Source organism: Orcinus orca, chromosome 20 (assembly GCF_937001465.1).
Source record: "Orcinus orca chromosome 20, mOrcOrc1.1, whole genome shotgun sequence".
Classification (NCBI taxonomy): domain Eukaryota; kingdom Metazoa; phylum Chordata; class Mammalia; order Artiodactyla; family Delphinidae; genus Orcinus; species Orcinus orca.
The window spans coordinates 55,221,870-55,238,726 of NC_064578.1; the positions used below are offsets into that span (position 1 = coordinate 55,221,870).

Consider the following 16,857-nt stretch of genomic DNA (forward strand, 5'->3'; position numbering starts at 1 on the left):
CATTGGAATTTTGATAGGGATTGCATTGAATCTGTATATTGCTTTTAGGTAGTGTGGACATTTTAACTATATCTTTCCATTTATTTGTGTCTTAAATATTTTTCATCAGTGCCTTATATTTTTCATTGTGTAGGCTTTTCATCTTTTATGCGGTTGTAAATGGGAGAATATCCTTGTTTTGTGTTCAGCATTTATTCAGTGCATATTATGACCTGGGGTGTTGGGAAAGGTATATAGTACATATAGTATGTTTCTGCATTTAGATTCTGGTCTGGTAGGTTCCTGGTCTGCTAGGAAGACTTTTGTCATCACAGTGAGCCATCTTTCCTTCAAGCTTTGCCTGGGGGCAAGGGAGGGGATGGGTGGTAATGGTGCTTTTGCCCCCAGTGTCAGTGTGTTAGTGATAATCCTGTGTGGTGATGAGGAGCTGAGTGAGTGTGAGCCTGGGGGAAGGGGTTTGCCCACAGCATCCCACGAGCTGTCCTGAGTGGAGCTTTGGATGCCCATGGACAGGAAGTAGCGAGGCCTCCTGAAAGTAGAGTTGTGTAAAAGGTAGAAGCTGACCTCTGCTGGATTACTTTATGCCAGGCATTGTTAGGTCCACACCATCTTTTTAGTAGAAAATCTCAGAATGATAAAATGGATGACATGTACTCAGCTTAAATGTATGCCCAGTCTTTTTCAGGCCTATAAGATTGGTTCTGATACTGTTCCAATATTATAGATACGGAAGGTGGTTTAACCTCATTTGATTAGTAGGGCTTTCTTGACTCTAGAATATTAGCTCTTAGCCGCCCTGCTGTGTTATGGGAGGAATAGTTTAGGAACAGCAGCACTTAGACTTTTGCAGATGAATGCTAAGCCTTTCAAGAGGGTTGTCTCGTTTCCTCTTCCCAACAACTCTGGAAGGTTCTTCCTTTTTCAGGTGAGCAGAGTTGTGTGTAGCCACCTGCCTTAGGGTAGTGTGAGGATTCCGTTAGTCATGCAATAGCATGTTGAGTCCTGTATGAGAATTAGCTCTTACTTCCGACTTTGTCCCACCACCATGATTTGGAGGTGGAGGATTTGAACCCACAAGTCTGAGGTCGGCCAGAATGCTGAGGCAGGCCTTCTTTCCCCTCTTACCAGGCAATGCCCTGCTGCGGCGACTCGTCCGTATCGGGGTGCTGGATGAGGGCAAGATGAAGCTGGATTACATCTTGGGCCTGAAGATTGAGGATTTCTTGGAGAGACGCCTGCAGACCCAGGTCTTCAAGCTGGGCCTGGCCAAGTCCATCCACCACGCCCGTGTGCTGATCCGCCAGCGCCATATCAGGTACCACCTCTGGGCTCCCTGAGCCTTCCCCACCCCATCCCCTCTGATGGTTGCCCTCACTAAGCCGCTGTCCCTATCTCCTGTGCAGCCCTTGGAGGTGATGAAGGTGTGAGCTCCCCTTGAGGGTGCAGATTGACCCCCTACAAACAGCTCACGGGGGAGCTGGGGGCAGCCTCATCCCCCCCGTAGCCCAGCGCAAGGGTCACTGCGGCTGGAGCCGTACACCTTGCGAAGGCTTCTACGAGGCGTGCAGGTAGCTGGACAGGTAACAGCCCTTGGTGTCCAGTTGCGAGGAGTCATTGGGGCTAACTGACTTGTGTGGGTTCGGCTGTGTAGTGGGCCCTTGTGGAGCCACTCCAGGCCCTGATCACCACAGTGCACTCTCCTGTCGGCCTTAATTTGGTGAGTTCACCACAGGCCAAGGTCTGCCACAGTGAAGACCAGAGGCCAGATGGGTCTTTATCTGAGTACTCAGTTTACCCTTTGTAAATTGGGCCCTGTTCATGAGGCCCAGTTGAGCTGTGTAGTAAGTGGGTGGGATACATGCATACTGAATTTCTGCCGCAGCCTTTCGTTAGCCGTGTGACCCATGGGCAGGAGCCTCTCAACGTTGCTTGTCTGAAATGAAACGACCCCAGTCCTTTCGGGTTGCTGCTTCGAAGACAGTGAAACTGCACCTGCTAATAGAGCTCAGTGTGTGACACACACAGTTGAGAATATTTGAAGTGTCTGGCACAGCTGTGTATTTGAAAAGCAGGTCTTGGGTTTATATGCTGCCACCTCACCTCATTCGCTCTGGTCTCGTGGGTTACTGCTGAATTGCTCTCTCCCTTCTGTGAGGTGTGGATGCATTTGTGTGAATTAGGTGATGCCTGAAAGCTCTCCGGAACACACAGCAGTTCTTTAGGATCAGGAGCCCTTCCCGTTTATTGCTTCAGAGTCAGTGCAGCTCTAGCACCAGCCCTGTCAGCTGCAAAGCACAGGCAGAGGAGGGCAGCATCCTGCTTCCCTGTCCTGCTCACCTGCCGTCCCCCTCCAGGGTCCGCAAGCAGGTGGTGAACATCCCGTCCTTCATTGTCCGCCTGGACTCCCAGAAGCACATCGACTTCTCCCTCCGTTCTCCGTACGGGGGCGGCCGCCCAGGCCGCGTGAAGAGGAAGAACGCCAAGAAGGGCCAGGGCGGGGCTGGAGCTGGGGATGACGAGGAGGAGGATTGAGCCCACCCGGGCCCGCCAGGGCTGATGGAGTCTAGTTTTCCAGTCAGATAATAAAACGACATCCACACTTCAGAACTGGTGTTCATTGGTGTGCCTCTTTTCCTCCGTGCTCTGAACACAAGCCTTCTGTGGTGGGAAGTGCAGGCTGCGTCCTTCAGCGGGTTTCCACACGTGCACAGAGGGGCCGGGTCGGCTTTGTTCAGGTGCTTGAGACCACCTGCGAGATGGTGGTCCTTTTCCTCTTAGGGCTGGGCTACGGTGTCCTAACAAACATCTCTACACTTATCACAGCAGGGAGACCAGTAGTAGTGTGAGGAAGGTTCTTTGAGGCAAAACCAGAAGGAAATTCTCAGCCACCCATTTGCATGTGGGGCGAGGAGTCATTTCCAGGCAGAGGATTTAGGGGAACCCTGCCCCTCCCCCTGCATTTGGAGTTTCTGATGATACTCTTGGTCCCAAGGGAGGCGGGCTCCCCTTTTCTCTGTTTGAGAAGCTACCTCAGGCAGGGAAGGAAGGGGCTTGGTCTCAGGAAATGAGGAGCACTTGGAATTGAGCAGCTGCAGCCACAGGGCGCACTAGGCCCGGTCTGGGGCATTTGTGGGTGTGATGCAAGTGTGATGTAAGAGCCAGCTTCACAGTCAGGGCTCAGGGTTCTTCGCGAAGTCTGTGGAGCCTGCAGAAGAATCCAGGTCCTCGCAGCTACTTGGGCTGGGTGGTAGGCCTCCCTCACCCCAAGGTGTTGATGGCAGTAGGGTCCTTGAGGTCAGGACCCTTGGTAGGGACCATAAAATCAGCTGTGATGTCCATGGAGTTCTGGAAGCAGTTGGCTTCCAGGAGGTCTCAGAAGCTCCTGGTGGTTCGTGTGAGGACTCCAGGCTGGCTGGAGTTTGGTATAAGCATTTATGGGGGCAGCTCCTGGGGGTCCCTGGAGCGTGGGGTCTGGGTCCTTCCTGGGCTAGCGGACGGCGAGAGCGTCATACACGCTGGGCTCTGCTGGGGGCTCCCCTGACTGGGGGGGCAGGGGTTGCAGTCTCCTGTCTGAGGGTCGAGTGGTTCAGCTGGGCATAGGTCACATCCTGGGGAGCTTCAGATGCCGCGGCCTGGAGTGGGGGAGAGGGAGGGAGGGTGATTGGGTGGGGGAAGCCTCGGGGCCCAGGAGGGAAAGGAGGCACTCCTTGGTGGTCTCAGTCATCAGGGCTCTGCTGGAGACAGTGAGCACTGGTCTCCGAATCTTTCCTTCCTTCAGTCCCTGTAGCTTTCAGCCTCAGGGAGGAGGGAAGTGAAGGAAGTTGAAATTCCTGTGACTGGTGGCTCGTTGTATAAGTTTGGTGCAGGGGAGAGGGCAGGACTGGAGATAGGAATTGGGTGTGGCGTCATCAACATGGAGGGACAGTGGGACCCCGCTGCAGCCTGGGAGCGAGCTAGGGTTCTCCAGTGTGAATTGGAGCTGATCCTCACCCGTTAACCAACGCACGAGGTACGTTGCTGGATCACCCAACCTGGAGCAGCCAAGGGACGAGCGAGTATTTTAGAATCCTCTGGAGTTTAGAAGGCATCCCCTCTGGGCCTCTCTGCAACCCCAGGATTGGATTTAGCCCCTTTGTGGGGGGCACAGACTCTTAGCCCTAACCTTCAGCCCTGCCAGCTCGACCTGAGCATTCAACACCTTGAAGGTCAGAGGAGACCAGGTGTGGGGTTGCAGCAGCCCACAGGGCAGGTTCTTCCAGAAGGGAGAGGCTGCCAGGAGTTGAGAGGCGTCAGGGTTCAGTGTCCGCTGGATTTAACGTCTGAACAAGGAGGTGTGGGTGCCCTGGTCAGGATTGGGGGAGCTGACCTGACCAGCTGCCTGCTGTCCTCCGGCTGTGTGTCTTCCACGACAGCATCCGGTGGGGACAGAACAAGGGGGTCCCATCTCTTGCCGAGATTCCCTGACATCTCACACAGCAGATGTCCAGAGAGGGTCAGTGATGTGGCCAAGGCCACACGGTATCAGATTTGAGCTCTCACATCCCCAGGCCCAGAACCCTTTCCAACCACTCCCCGGTGTCCACTGCCCACCCACATTGTCTGGCCTTGTCTCCTGCCCCCAGGATGGCCCCTCTTCCCCTTACACAGGCTCTCCTGGACGTCAGCAGCTGGGCTGGAGCTCGGCAGGGAGAGAGGAGTGTGAGGGGCAGTGCGGGAGCTGCGCGCAGGCTGGCCGGGGTGGGAGTCTTTGGGAGAGGTCTTGCCTCTTCTGCCGGCCTCTGTCCTCGAGCACTGATGCTGCAGCCGCTGCAGGAAGTTGGGAATCGGCCTCCAACCCACCCCAGAGCCCTTCTCTAGGGTTACAGTAAGATCCGCGAGGGCCTACGAACTGATAAGATTATAATCCCCTCCCACCTCCATAACGAAGTCAAGAGAAAAACCTAAACTATAAAATACGAAACTTGTATGTGTTTTCAAACATTTCGTAAGTTTAAAAAAACCAAAGAATAAAATACGTGTACACTTGTATTTAATCTCTTTAGATTTTCTCATTCGGAGATGCTGGAGTTGTTTTCTAACCTGATTTCACCCGACTCTTAGGTTTCCCTTTGGCTGGTGCCCTAAGCCCACCACCTCCAGGGGCCTGGGTTAGCCCGTTCCCTACTCACCCGACTTCCTGCGTCTGCTCTGACCCCGGTGTCGGACGACGAGGACGAGGGGCAGCAGGACGAAGGCCACTGAGACCCCAGTCAGGATGTTCAGGTACCATTTGAGACCTGGGGCACCAGTGATGTCATGAGTGAGCCCAAGATGCCATTTAATTGAGCGCCTACTGTGTGCAGGCTCATGTTGGGGTCTGTGCATTCATCTCCTCTAACTTTCACAACAATCGTGCAACAGTGACTGTCACTCCCACCCGCTTTACAGATGAGGAGATTGAGGCACAGAGGAAATGCACATGCCTCAGGCCACCCAGCCTGGATGTGGCAGAGGTGGGGTTGGAACCCAGGACTGTGGGCTCCCTTGTGTTTTTTTAAATTATTTTTTTAATGCTATCGCCTCCAGGCAGAACACCAGTGCAGAGATGTGTCCCTCAAACCCAATCCCTACTCCTCTGCCAGCCCAGCCCAGATCTGTCCCCACTCTGCGGAGGCCTGGCATCCCCCCGCGGGGCCCGAGTGGACAAGGGTGTGTGTGTCTGGGAGGGGCAGGCGGGAGGCTCTGGCCTTCCTGAGCTCTAAACAGGGCCTGTGCTGAGGGCTCCCCATTGAGGGAGGAAGCAGGAGGGCTCCTCCACGCAGGTGAGCCTCGGACTGCGAGGAACATGACTCAGCTAAGATCGCAAGCCTGGGAAGTAGCAGAGCGGTGACTTCCAAGCCCTGTCCTTCCCTGACCCCACGGCCGCTCGTTGGAGGGCTGAAGCCCCTGACTTCAAGCAGGAGGGCGCAGACACCATCCCCATGCACAGTGTGGGAGCAGACGTCTTGCCCTTTGCAGTCAGGGAAGTGGGTCCCAGTGAGAAGAAGGAACTTTCCTCAGGCCATTAACTCAGGAAGTGGCTGAGCCAAGACCAGACTGAGCTCCTCCCACCACCACCTCCCCACAGAGACCCTCACTCACCCGTCTGCACACCTGACTGTGTGGGGGAGAAGCTGATCCTCAGAGCCTCCTGGGGGTCAGGACAGGAGGGGAGGGCCAGGGGCTGCTTCTCCCCACACAGCCCACTGCTCCTGCCCCAGGATGGGCCCCGACATCTCCCTCTCCATGAGCCCCCACCCTTCATCCACCAGCCGCAGAGCCCCGGGAGCCCTTTGGTCTCCCCGCATCTCTGCCCGACTCCCAGCCCGCTGGGACACAAGCTGTGCCAGGGCCTGTGATCTTGGTCCCTTGGGGACTGAGGCCACTGCTAGCCACCCGCTCTTGTGTCATTCTCTCAGGGTGAGGGGCTACGAGGATTGGGGACCAGAGGAGGATGGAGATGCGGCGGGGGGGGGGCTCTGATCTTTTCCCCCTTCTGGTCAGCCCCGAGTCTTCCCTACCACCTGGAACATGTCTGGACCCCAGGGATGAGGATGGTGCAGGGAAGGGAGTTGCTCTGGCCTTGTCCATCCCTTTACTGTTGATTCTCCTCCTTCGGTGACCCCCTCACTCCCAGCCCAGCCCAGAGCTGGGGACAGGACCCTGAACTGACCAGGAAGACACAGAGGGCTAGGGCTGGGGTCCCTCACCTGAGCAGGAGCTCCAGGGGTCGCTGGGCTGTGACCTCAGGGAGGGAGAGGTGCTGAGTGAGCTGTAGCACGTGTAGGTCCCACTGTGGGCTGAGGTCACAGGACTCAAGGTGAAGTTGTTCTGAAAGGGTGGAGCCGTGTCCTGCAGACGAAGGTTCTGGGAAGGAGTGAGTGACCCCTCCTTGGACAGATGGAGGGGATCGGACCAGACCTCAGAGCCACACTGCAGGGTCACGCTCTCTCTGCTGGTTCCTGAGGCCCCCAGCTGGGCTAAGAGGGAGGGTTTCCTGTACATTCCTGGGGCGAGGAAGGTCGTGATGTGTACAGAGCCACCCCCAACACACCGTTGACCCTGAGCTGAGGGACCACCATCCTCTCTCCAGGGACCCTGTCTGTGACCCCCTCTCAGCTGCTCTCAGCCCCTCTGTGTGGGTCTCTCTTATCTCCCGGCACCCGCTCCATTTTTCCCTCTGTGGACCACTGCCCTATCTCAAGACTGCTCTAGGGCCCCTCCCAGGACCCCATCACCACCAGGGGTGGCTCTGGGCCCAGCACCCTGACAACACAGTCAGGACGTGGGGCAGGACAGGGGCTGCTCACCGGCGATCAGCCTGTCTCCACGGAGCACGAGAGAGCCCGGCTAGGCTGAGAGGGAGGGCTCCTTGTACACCCCTGCAGAGAAGGGACAGTGGCGCCGAGGGGGACGCACACCCCACACTGCTCACTGGGGCTGCAGTGAGAGCTCTCCTGGTCCGTCCCAGGCCTCCCGCCAGTGGTTCTGCCCCGGGAGGCCACTGCCCCTGACCCCCATCACCCCAGGGCTCACTGGGCACAAGGCTCAGGTCAGGGGTCCAGGAAACGATGGGGCTGGGGGCCCTCACCTGTGACCTGGCGATGCAGAGGGTGACTGGGGTGTGACCACACATGTGCAGGGAGCTGGGAGAATCATAGCATCCGCGGGTTCCCCCACGGGAGGAGTTTAGGGGGCCCACAGGGCACACGGCCTGTCCCCTCCCATGGGTCCTCGATGTCCGGCGTCGGGCGGGTCGGCGCCTCCCTCCTTCAGCAGGTGCAGAGTGCCCGCTGCAAACTGTGAGCTGCCAGGGACACGCCCCCTCCTGAGGCCGCCACAGGGCGCGGCTGGGCTGAGAGGGAGGGGAAGGGGCTGGGTTAAAGGGGGGCCTTCAGCCCGCTCACCGGAGGTGTGGGCTGTGAGGGGAGACGTCCGTCCCCCTGAGCCCACACTCTGCTCCCTCTGCCTGTAAGGACGCTGCCGCAGTGGGAGGGGACCTGGGTCCTCCCTCCTACCTGTCCGCACCAGGGGCAGGGGGTCACTCCACTCTGACCTGTCTTTCCTGCTGTGATAGACACACTGGTACTGCCCTGCAGTGCTTGAGCTCGAGGATTCAAAGGGGAAACTGGCCTTGTTACTGGAGTCCTGTGGGGCCTTAGCCTCCCAGAGTCCAGAGGGCCTCTCTCTATACAGACGGTAGACATCAGCCCTCAGAGATCCCGGAGACAAGATGGTCACAGGGCTTCCCTTGGTGACCGACACCTGGGTCAGCCCAGATGGAGGGTTTGGGGAGGACCCCTGGAAAGGGATCAGACCTGAAGAGTTAGGGGTGCCCTTCTCCCGTCAGTTTCCCCAGCTGTCATTCCCCAGGCCCCTCCCAGACAGGTCAGCATCATTTCAGACCTGCTGTGTTCCCCCCAGATGACCAGGGGGTTGTTGGGTTGAAGCAGGAGGTCCGGGGGGCCTCACTTACCTGGACCTGGTTCCACGGGCCCTGACTCAGCCCTGGGAGAGAGTTCCCTGTGAGCGCCCATCCCCCAGCACACATCATAGATGCTCCAGGCCTGGTCTGGGCCCTGAGTTCTGGGGTCAGATCTGGGGCTGAGCACATCCTTCCTCCCCCACAATTTCTGCCCCCACTGATCTCCTGAGACCTGGGGTCTCTCAGCTTCAGACCTGGGAGGAGCGGGGCCCCCTCCCCGCTCCCTTCCCCAAAGCTCACCGAGGCAGAGAAGGGCAGTGAGGGTCGGGGTCGTGGCTGTGCCTCCCATGGTCCCCAGCCGTGCTGGTGTCTCACAAAGTCCACAGAGCCAGCAGGACAGACAGACACGTGGGGGCTGACAAGGTGCAGGCTCTGTGTGACACGTCTTGGCTTCCTCATCAGCCTCCCTCTGCTCTCCCTGAAGCATGGGGCCGAGGAGACAGCAGTCTCTGGGGATGTTTCAGGCCAGATCTGAGACTCACCAGATCCCCCTGCCGCACTCTGCCTTCCTGTCCTCCCTCCTCATGCCAAATCCAAATCCAGAGAGTGACATAACATCCCAGAACACGAGACTAGAAGAAGCAGGCCCAGGAGCGACCCCAACACCTGTTCCCATTCTTACTCTGCCTCTTACGTAGGCTGTGTGATCTGGGGCAAGTAACTTCCCTTTCCTGACCTTCTGTAAATGCAAATTTTGTTCCTTTCTTTCATCAGCTAGTCCAGTAAGGCAGTATTTGTTGAGCAATGACCATGTTCAGTCATGGTGCCAGACACTGGAGATTCACTGGTGAAGCCGACAGATTCCTTTCCTGGACTCATGGGGCCCAGAGTACTGAAAACAGACATTGCAAATATTTACATGGCAAACAATTCAGTTATAGTCTTGTGAGACTGTTACAAGTTGGAAGAAAAAAGAAAATGGGGAGCAATGAGCTTCATTAACAGGTAGACGCCATGAAGCCTGGGTCCTGGTTGTGAGGTGTCCTTCTGGTGTATTGATGAGCAGTAGTTAGCTCAGGGGTGGTGGTGGTGGTGGAGGCATCCTTGACCAGAAAGATCTTGAGCTGTTCTCAGAACTGAGAGCAATTAGGCGAGGGCTGGGGCCTTGCCACACAGGCTCTTGAGCGCCATGTAAGTATTTTGGATTTATCTTTAAAGCAATTGGAAGATTTTAAGCAGCAGAGAGTTTGAACAGATTTCTATTATCAAAAGATTACCCCCATATAGAAAATGTAACGCAGGAGGGCTGTATTGATAATTAACTCTATTAATAGTAAAATTCCAACATTAATCTCCCTCCTGGATGATGTGGTGATCAGTATTTTAAGTCATTTATGTGGTTTTCTCCTATAAACCTTACACGAACTTATAACAACATATATTTATAGTTGAGTGGAATGAAAAAGGAAGGCTTCTTGGTCTGGCAGGTTGGAAAGGACATGGCTCCGTTCACACTGGCCAAGGGGGCAGTCTGAGGAGGTGCAGAATTGTTCAGTAGCTCTGTGTATGTGTGTGTTTGGGGGAGACATGGTTATGTGTGATGAGTTTGGCTCGGGAGGGAGAGCGGCGTTTGCTGGGGCTGATCGTTCACAGCCTGGAATATCAGATGATGCGCCTTGACTTTGCTTCGAAGGTGGAAACTGTTGGAAGGGTTTTGAGCAGGGCAGGTTCAGATCCGATGCGGTTATAGGAAGAGTCCTTTGGAGGTGGTGAGAGCAATGAGCTGGAGTAAGGAGTGGAGCCTGGATTGGAGGACCGGGAAGGAGGCTGATGTGATGAAACAGACAAGATGTCCTGAGCCTTGCGATGGATCAGGGACATTGTTAAGAAGAGCTCAAGGAGCACAGTGTGTGGATTTGGTGGTTGGATGTGAAGTGCAGGAGACTGGGGAACTGAAAGCGCTCCCACTCTCTGCCTTGGTTGCCTGGAGGAGCCAATGGGGTGGTCATAAATGGGGTGACCCCAGGAGAGAGGGACACATGGGGAGATGCTTGGAAGACTGATCACGTTCTTTAGAGTGAAGCACAGCCCTGCCTCCTGACCTGGGACTGGATTTTCTTTTCCCCAAACACTTCCCTTCACTGACTTCCTTGTGCCTATAATTCAGCACCATCTTTTTTCATCTCCCTTTTTCAAAACCTCTGAGTCAGTTCTGCCTCCTCAGTGCCCCTTCCTCCCCTGGGCAGAACTCTTCATCTCATTCTGTGAATTCTTTCTCCAGGCATGGGGTAAGAGCATAGGTTGGAAGCAAAGATTTTTTAAAATGAACAACACCCAGGATCTGTGAGGCCATTTATATCATTGCTCTGCCAGCAAAAGGAGAATGATATCAATGAACAAAAAAATTTTTTTGAGGAGCTAAATACTGACAATTTTACAGATTTCTTTTTGATGTGGACCACTTTTTAAAAGTCTTTATTGAATTTGTTATAATATTGCTTCTGCTTTATTTATTTATTTACTTATTTATTTTTTGGCACTGAGACATGCGGGATCTTAGCTCCCTGACCAGGTGTTGAACCTGCACCCCCTGGCGAAGACGAAGTCTTAACCACTGGAAGTCCTTCTTAACCAGTGAAGTCCCCAGATTTGTTGAAAGTCATCCATTTACATGTCCAAGATGCTCCACAAATGAAAAATTGGATAAGGTTTTAAAATGATGCCCATGAGGGCACACAGCAGAAGCAAGAAGAACTACAATCCTGCAGGCTGCAGAACAAAGACAACAATCACAGAAAGACAGAAAAAATGAAAAGGCAGAGGATTATGTCCCAGATGAAGGAACAAGATAAAACCCCAGAAAACCAGCTAAGTGATTTGGAGATAGGCAACCTTCCAGAAAAAGAATTCAGAATAATGATAGTGAAGATGATCCAGGATCTCGGAAAAGGAATGACGAAAATGCAAGAAATGTGGAATGTGGAATCTTAAAAAAATGATACAAACGAGCTTATTTACAAAATAGAAACAGACTCAGAGAATAAACTTATGGTTACCAGGGGTAAGGGTGGTGGGGAAGGATAGTCAGGGAGTTTGGGATTGACAAAAAAAGAAATTGTATATCACTATATTGTATACTTGTAACATATAATATTGTATATCAACTGTACATCAATAAAAAAGTAAAATAAAATAAAATAAAATAAAAACGATGTCTACACATCACAATCATAATCAAACCAGTGGGAAAAAATTTGAAAGCATCCAGAGAAAAGTGCCAGGTTCCATACAGAGCAAAAAGGATTTGAACGATTACAGATTTCACATCAGAGACCACTATGGTCAGATTTATAGTTCTGAAAAACAAGAAGAGCTAACCTGGACTTCTTCTGGATATATTCTTCAGGAATGAAAGGAAAATAGTCATTCTTAGAGGAAGGAACACTGAGAGAATGTGTTGCCTGCAGAACCGCTCTAAAAAAAGTGATAAGGTAAGTTCTTCAGGCAGAAAGGAAATAGTTCTAGAGGGAAACTTGGAAATTCAACAATAAAGGAAGAGCAAAAGGTGGTAAATATCTAAGTAAATGTAACAGCATATTTTTCTCCTTTCCTCTTAAGTTCTTTAAAATATGTATGGCTGTTGAAAGCAAAAATAACAATGTCTGGTTGAGCTTTTAATATATATAGATGAATACATATAACAGCTACAACATGATGGGGAATGAGGGTGAAAGGACCTGTATGGTGATAAGGTTTCTGTGTTTCTCTTTAAAAAAAAAAAAAAAATTATTTATTTATTTGGGTGCTCCGGGTCTTAGTTGCGGCACACGGGATCTTCATTGAGGCATGCGGGATCTTTAGTTGTGGCATGCAAACTCTTAGTGGCATGCGAACTCTCTCTTAATTGCAGCATATGGGATCTAGTTCCCTGACCAGGGATCGAATCTGGGCCCCCTGCATTGGGAGCGTGGAGTCTTAGCCACTGGACCACCAGGGAAGGCCCCTATGTTTCTTCTGAAGAGTTAAAATATTAACTCTGTGGAATTAGGTGTGTGTATTATAATGCCTGCAACGGCCACTAAAAAAACAACGTGAAGATTTTCAGTTGGAATATCAATAGATATAATGGAATACTAAAAATATACTCCAGAAAGCAAACAGAAGGAAGGGAAGGGAAACTTGAAGAGCAAACAATAGAGGGGATAAAGAGAAGACAAACAATAAAAGGGAAAATGTAAATATAACCTTGTCAGTAATTACATTAAATATAAATGGTGAAAGCACAATTAAATGGCAGAGATTGTAAGACTGGATTAACAGCAAGTAAGACCCAAGTATATGCAGTCCTCAAGAGGTTCACTTAATACAGTGGTATGAATAGGTTAAAAGTGGTATAAATAGGTTAATAGGATGAAAGAAGGTATTATGCAAACATTCATCAAAAGAAAGCTTACGTGGCTGCATTAGTCTCCTATTGGTGTTGTAACAAATTACCACAAACTTAGTGGCTTTAAGCAACACAAATGTGTTGTCTTACTGTTCTGGAGGTCACAGATACAAAATCAGTCTCAGTGGGCTAAAGTCGAGGTGTCAGCAGGGCTGCTTGCTCTTAGTGGCTTTGTGGTGAGAATCTGTTTCCTTGCCTTTTTCAGCTACAAGGGGCTGCCTGCATGCCGCACCTGCCTTGTGGCCCCTTCCTTCCATCACTCCAACCCCTGTTATCACATGTCCTACCCCTGATTCTGATCCTTTTGTCTCCCTCTTACAAGAAGCCTTGTGAATACACTGGGCTCACCCAGATTACCTAGGATAATGTCCCATCTCAAAATTCTTAATTTAGTCGCATCTGCAAAGCCCCTTTTTGCTATGTAAGGTAACATATTCACAGGTTGCAGGGATTAGGGCTTGGATATCTTTGGGACAGCAAGGAAGTGACATTACCTTCCTTGGTGGCTGTGCTGTACAAGACAGTACAATAAAATGTATCAGAGGCCTTAGAGCAAGAAAATTATCAGGGGTAAAGATAAAAAGGTCAATTCATCAAGAAGACATAGTAATCCCAAATGTGTGCACACAAAACCACAGAGCTCCAAGGTATATAAAGCAAAGACGGACAGAAATGAAAGGACAAGTAGATAAATCAACAGTTATAGTCAGGGACTTTGAGACTCCTCTCTTGGTAAGTGATAGAGCAAATAGGTGGCCAATCAGCAAGGATATAGAAAACCTTGACTATACTATCAACCAGCTTGACCTAACTGGCGCACAGAGCACACTCAGCCAATAGCAAAGTACACCTTTTCCAAGTGTGCATGGGATACTGGCCAAGGTAGTCTTCATCCTTGGCTATTAAAGAAAGCTTAACAGATTTAAAAGAATTACTATCATACATCACTTCCTTTCTGACCCTAATGGAATTTAAGTTAAAATCTATTAGAAAGCTATCTGGAAAATCTTCAGCTATTTGGAAATTAAACAACACACTTCTAAATCATCCATGGTGAGGAACTCAAGGAAAATTGGAAAATATTTTGAACTGGATGAAAATGAAAATACACTAACCTTGTGAGATGCAGCTAAAGCAGTGTTTAGAAAGAAAGTAAGACCAGCAAGTGCTCATATTTAAAAAAAGAATGGTTTTTGGGACTTCCCTGGTGGTCCAGTGGTTAAGACTCTGCGCTTCCAGTGCAGGGGGCATGGGTTCTATCCCTGGTTGGGGAACGAAGATCCCACATGCCTTGTGGCAAGGCCAAAAAAAAAAAGAAGAGAAAGAAAGAAAGAAAGAATGGTTTCTAATCACTAAGCTAAGTTTTCATTTTAAGACACAAGAAAAAGAAGAGCAAGCTCACCTCAAAGTAAACGTAATAAATATTAAAGGACAGAACTACATGAAACTGAAAACAGAAAAACAATAACAGAAATAAATGAAAGCCAAAGCCGATTCTTTAAAAAGGCCAATAAAATGGACAAACCACTAGTCAGAGAAATCATGGAAGAAAGAGGGAAGACACAACTTGCCAATATTTGGAATGAATGACAGGGTATCACTACAAACCCCACTGCTATTAGTAGGGTAATAAGAAAATATTACAATTCTGTGCCCATAATTTTGACAACTCGTGAGAGACATAGACTACCAAAACTCACTTAAGGAGAAATAATCTGAATATTCTTTAAAAATATTAAAGAAATTGAATTTGTAGTTAAAACAACTCTCCAACAAAGAGCACTCCTGGCCAGCGTGGCCTCACCGGCATGTACTACTAAACATTCAGGGAAGAAATAATGCAGTTTTACACAATCTCTTCCAGGAAAGAGAAGGTAAAGAAACACTTTGCAACAATTTTATGAGGTAAGCATTACTCCAAACTCAAATTAGGCAAAGACAGTACAAGGAAAGAGAGCTGCAGACCAATATCCCTCAAGAACATAGAAAATTTCTCACCAACATATTGGTATATGAAAGCCAACCATAGCTGAAGAGGATAACATCATAACCAAGTGTGATTTATCATCAGATGCCAGGCTGGTTCAATATTTGAAAACCAGTAAGGTTAATCCATCATGTTAATAGACTAACAAAGAAAACCCACATCATTATATAAGTACATGCACAGAATGATTTGATAAAATTAATTAAATGCCCAGCTGTATAGGAATAGAAGGGAACCTCCTTAATCGGATGAAGAGCGTCTGGGGTCTACATTTACCTAATGGCATACCAAATGCTTTCCCTCTGTGGTTGGGAAGCAGTGACGCTCTCATGACTTCTCTTCAGAATTGGCCAGTGCAGTAAGACAAGTGAGAGGGAAAAGAAGCCTACAGTTTGAAATGGAAGGAATAAAACTGTCTTTATTCCCAATCTACATGATCCTGTATGGAGGAGTTCCTAGGGAATCTACAAAAGAGCTTCTACAACTAGTAAGTGAAGGAGCAAGGTCTCAAGATAAAAGATCAATATTCAAAAACCAATTGATTTCATTCTACAAATTAACAAAGGACAACTGGAAAGCACAATTAAAACACAATACTCTTTACTATAGCACCGAAAACCATGAACATGTAGGAATAAACATAAGTATTTATGTGTAAGATCTGAAGACTAAGAACTATAATACATCAGTAAGAGAAATTAAAGAACAACAAAAAAAGATATACCACATTTATTGATTGAAAGACTCAATATTTTAAGATATCAGCTCTCTCTAAATTGATATGTATTCAAAGAAACACCAGTCAAAATCTGAACTAGCTTTTGTAGCAGTTGACAAGCTGATACTAAAATAGAAATATGTAAGAGCAAGAACAGCTCAAGAATTTAGAAAAGGAATAATATTGGACGTCTTATTCCAAGACTTAATATGGAAGGAACAAATGTAGTGGATGGTGTGGAATTTGCATAAGGATAGGTGGAAAAAATAAACAACAGAGATCCCAGGAGTAAACACACATATATGATCAATTGATTTTTAACGAAGGAACAGAGTACTTCCTTGAGGAAAAGATAATCTTCTTAACAAATGTTTCTGGAAGAACTGGATATTTATTTGGAAAAAATGAAGCGTCACCTTTACCTCACACCATACACAGTAATTCACATGAAATGGATCATAGATCTAATTGCAATAGCAAAACCATAAAGTATCTAAAAGGGGACATTAAAGAAAATCTCCACAACCTTGGATTAGACAAAGATTTTTTTTAAAGGCTTTATTGAATTTGTTACAATATTGCTTCTGTTTTATGTTTTGGTTTTTTGGCCGCGAGGCATGTGGGATCATAGCTCCCAACCAGGGATCGAACCCGCACCCCCTGCACTGGAAGGCTAAGTCTTAACCACTGGACCAGCAGGGAAGTCCCAAACAAAGATTTCTTAAGAAAGGTACAAAAAGCACAGAAAACAACAAAAACAAAAGATTTATTGGACTTCACAGAATTAAAAACTTTTGTTCTTCAGAAGACTGTGTTAGGGAACTTCCCTGATGGTCCAGTGGTTACGACTCTGTGCTTCCACTGCAGGGGGCGAGGGTTCCATCCTTGGTCAGGGAACTAAGATCCTGCATGCCACATGGTGCGGCCAGAAAATAAATTAAAAAAAAAAAAAAAAAAAGACCATGTTAGGTAATGGAAGAAACAAGCCAAGACTAAAAGAAAATATATACAGTATATATATATATATATGTGTGTATATATATATATATATATATATATAGTGTGTGTGTGTGCGAGATAAAGGATTTGTATGTAGAATAAATAATGACTTTTACAAATAAATAATAAAACCTTCCCACTTGAGCAAAACAGTTTAAACAGACATTTCTCAAAAGAAGAAATGGTGGCGCAGTGGTTGAGAGTCCGCCTGCCGAGGCAGAGGACACGGGTTCGTGCCCCGATCCAGGAAGATCCCACATGCC

At 49.1% G+C, this 16,857-nt stretch overlaps 2 protein-coding genes across 6 annotated transcripts in view; one reads left to right on the forward strand and one right to left on the reverse strand.

The window, feature by feature from the left end:
* The window catches only part of RPS9 (ribosomal protein S9), a 129,833-nt gene that overhangs the window by 4,837 nt on the left and 108,139 nt on the right, over positions 1 to 16,857 (forward strand). For 2 of the 5 annotated variants that reach the window (XR_007474319.1, XR_007474320.1), the window contains 3 exons: positions 1,129 to 1,315; positions 1,404 to 1,580; positions 5,101 to 5,262. Coding sequence is in view for 3 of the 5 variants with exons in the window: in XM_004285671.4 (XP_004285719.1) it covers positions 1,129 to 1,315; positions 2,355 to 2,532 (365 nt within the window). In the remaining 2 variants the exon portion in view is untranslated. Of the gene's footprint in view, positions 1 to 1,128; positions 1,316 to 1,403; positions 2,608 to 5,100; positions 5,263 to 16,857 lie in introns of those variants that run through there. The other 3 variants (XM_004285671.4, XM_033416398.2, XM_033416399.2) reach the window with 2 other exon arrangements.
* On the reverse strand, positions 1,183 to 8,792 carry LOC101277899 (leukocyte immunoglobulin-like receptor subfamily A member 2). The gene is given in 7 exon segments (XM_049702764.1): positions 1,183 to 3,632; positions 4,644 to 4,851; positions 5,165 to 5,276; positions 6,729 to 7,145; positions 7,926 to 8,281; positions 8,283 to 8,319; positions 8,744 to 8,792. Coding segments are annotated over 7 exon segments (1,305 nt in total). The 3' UTR covers positions 1,183 to 3,506.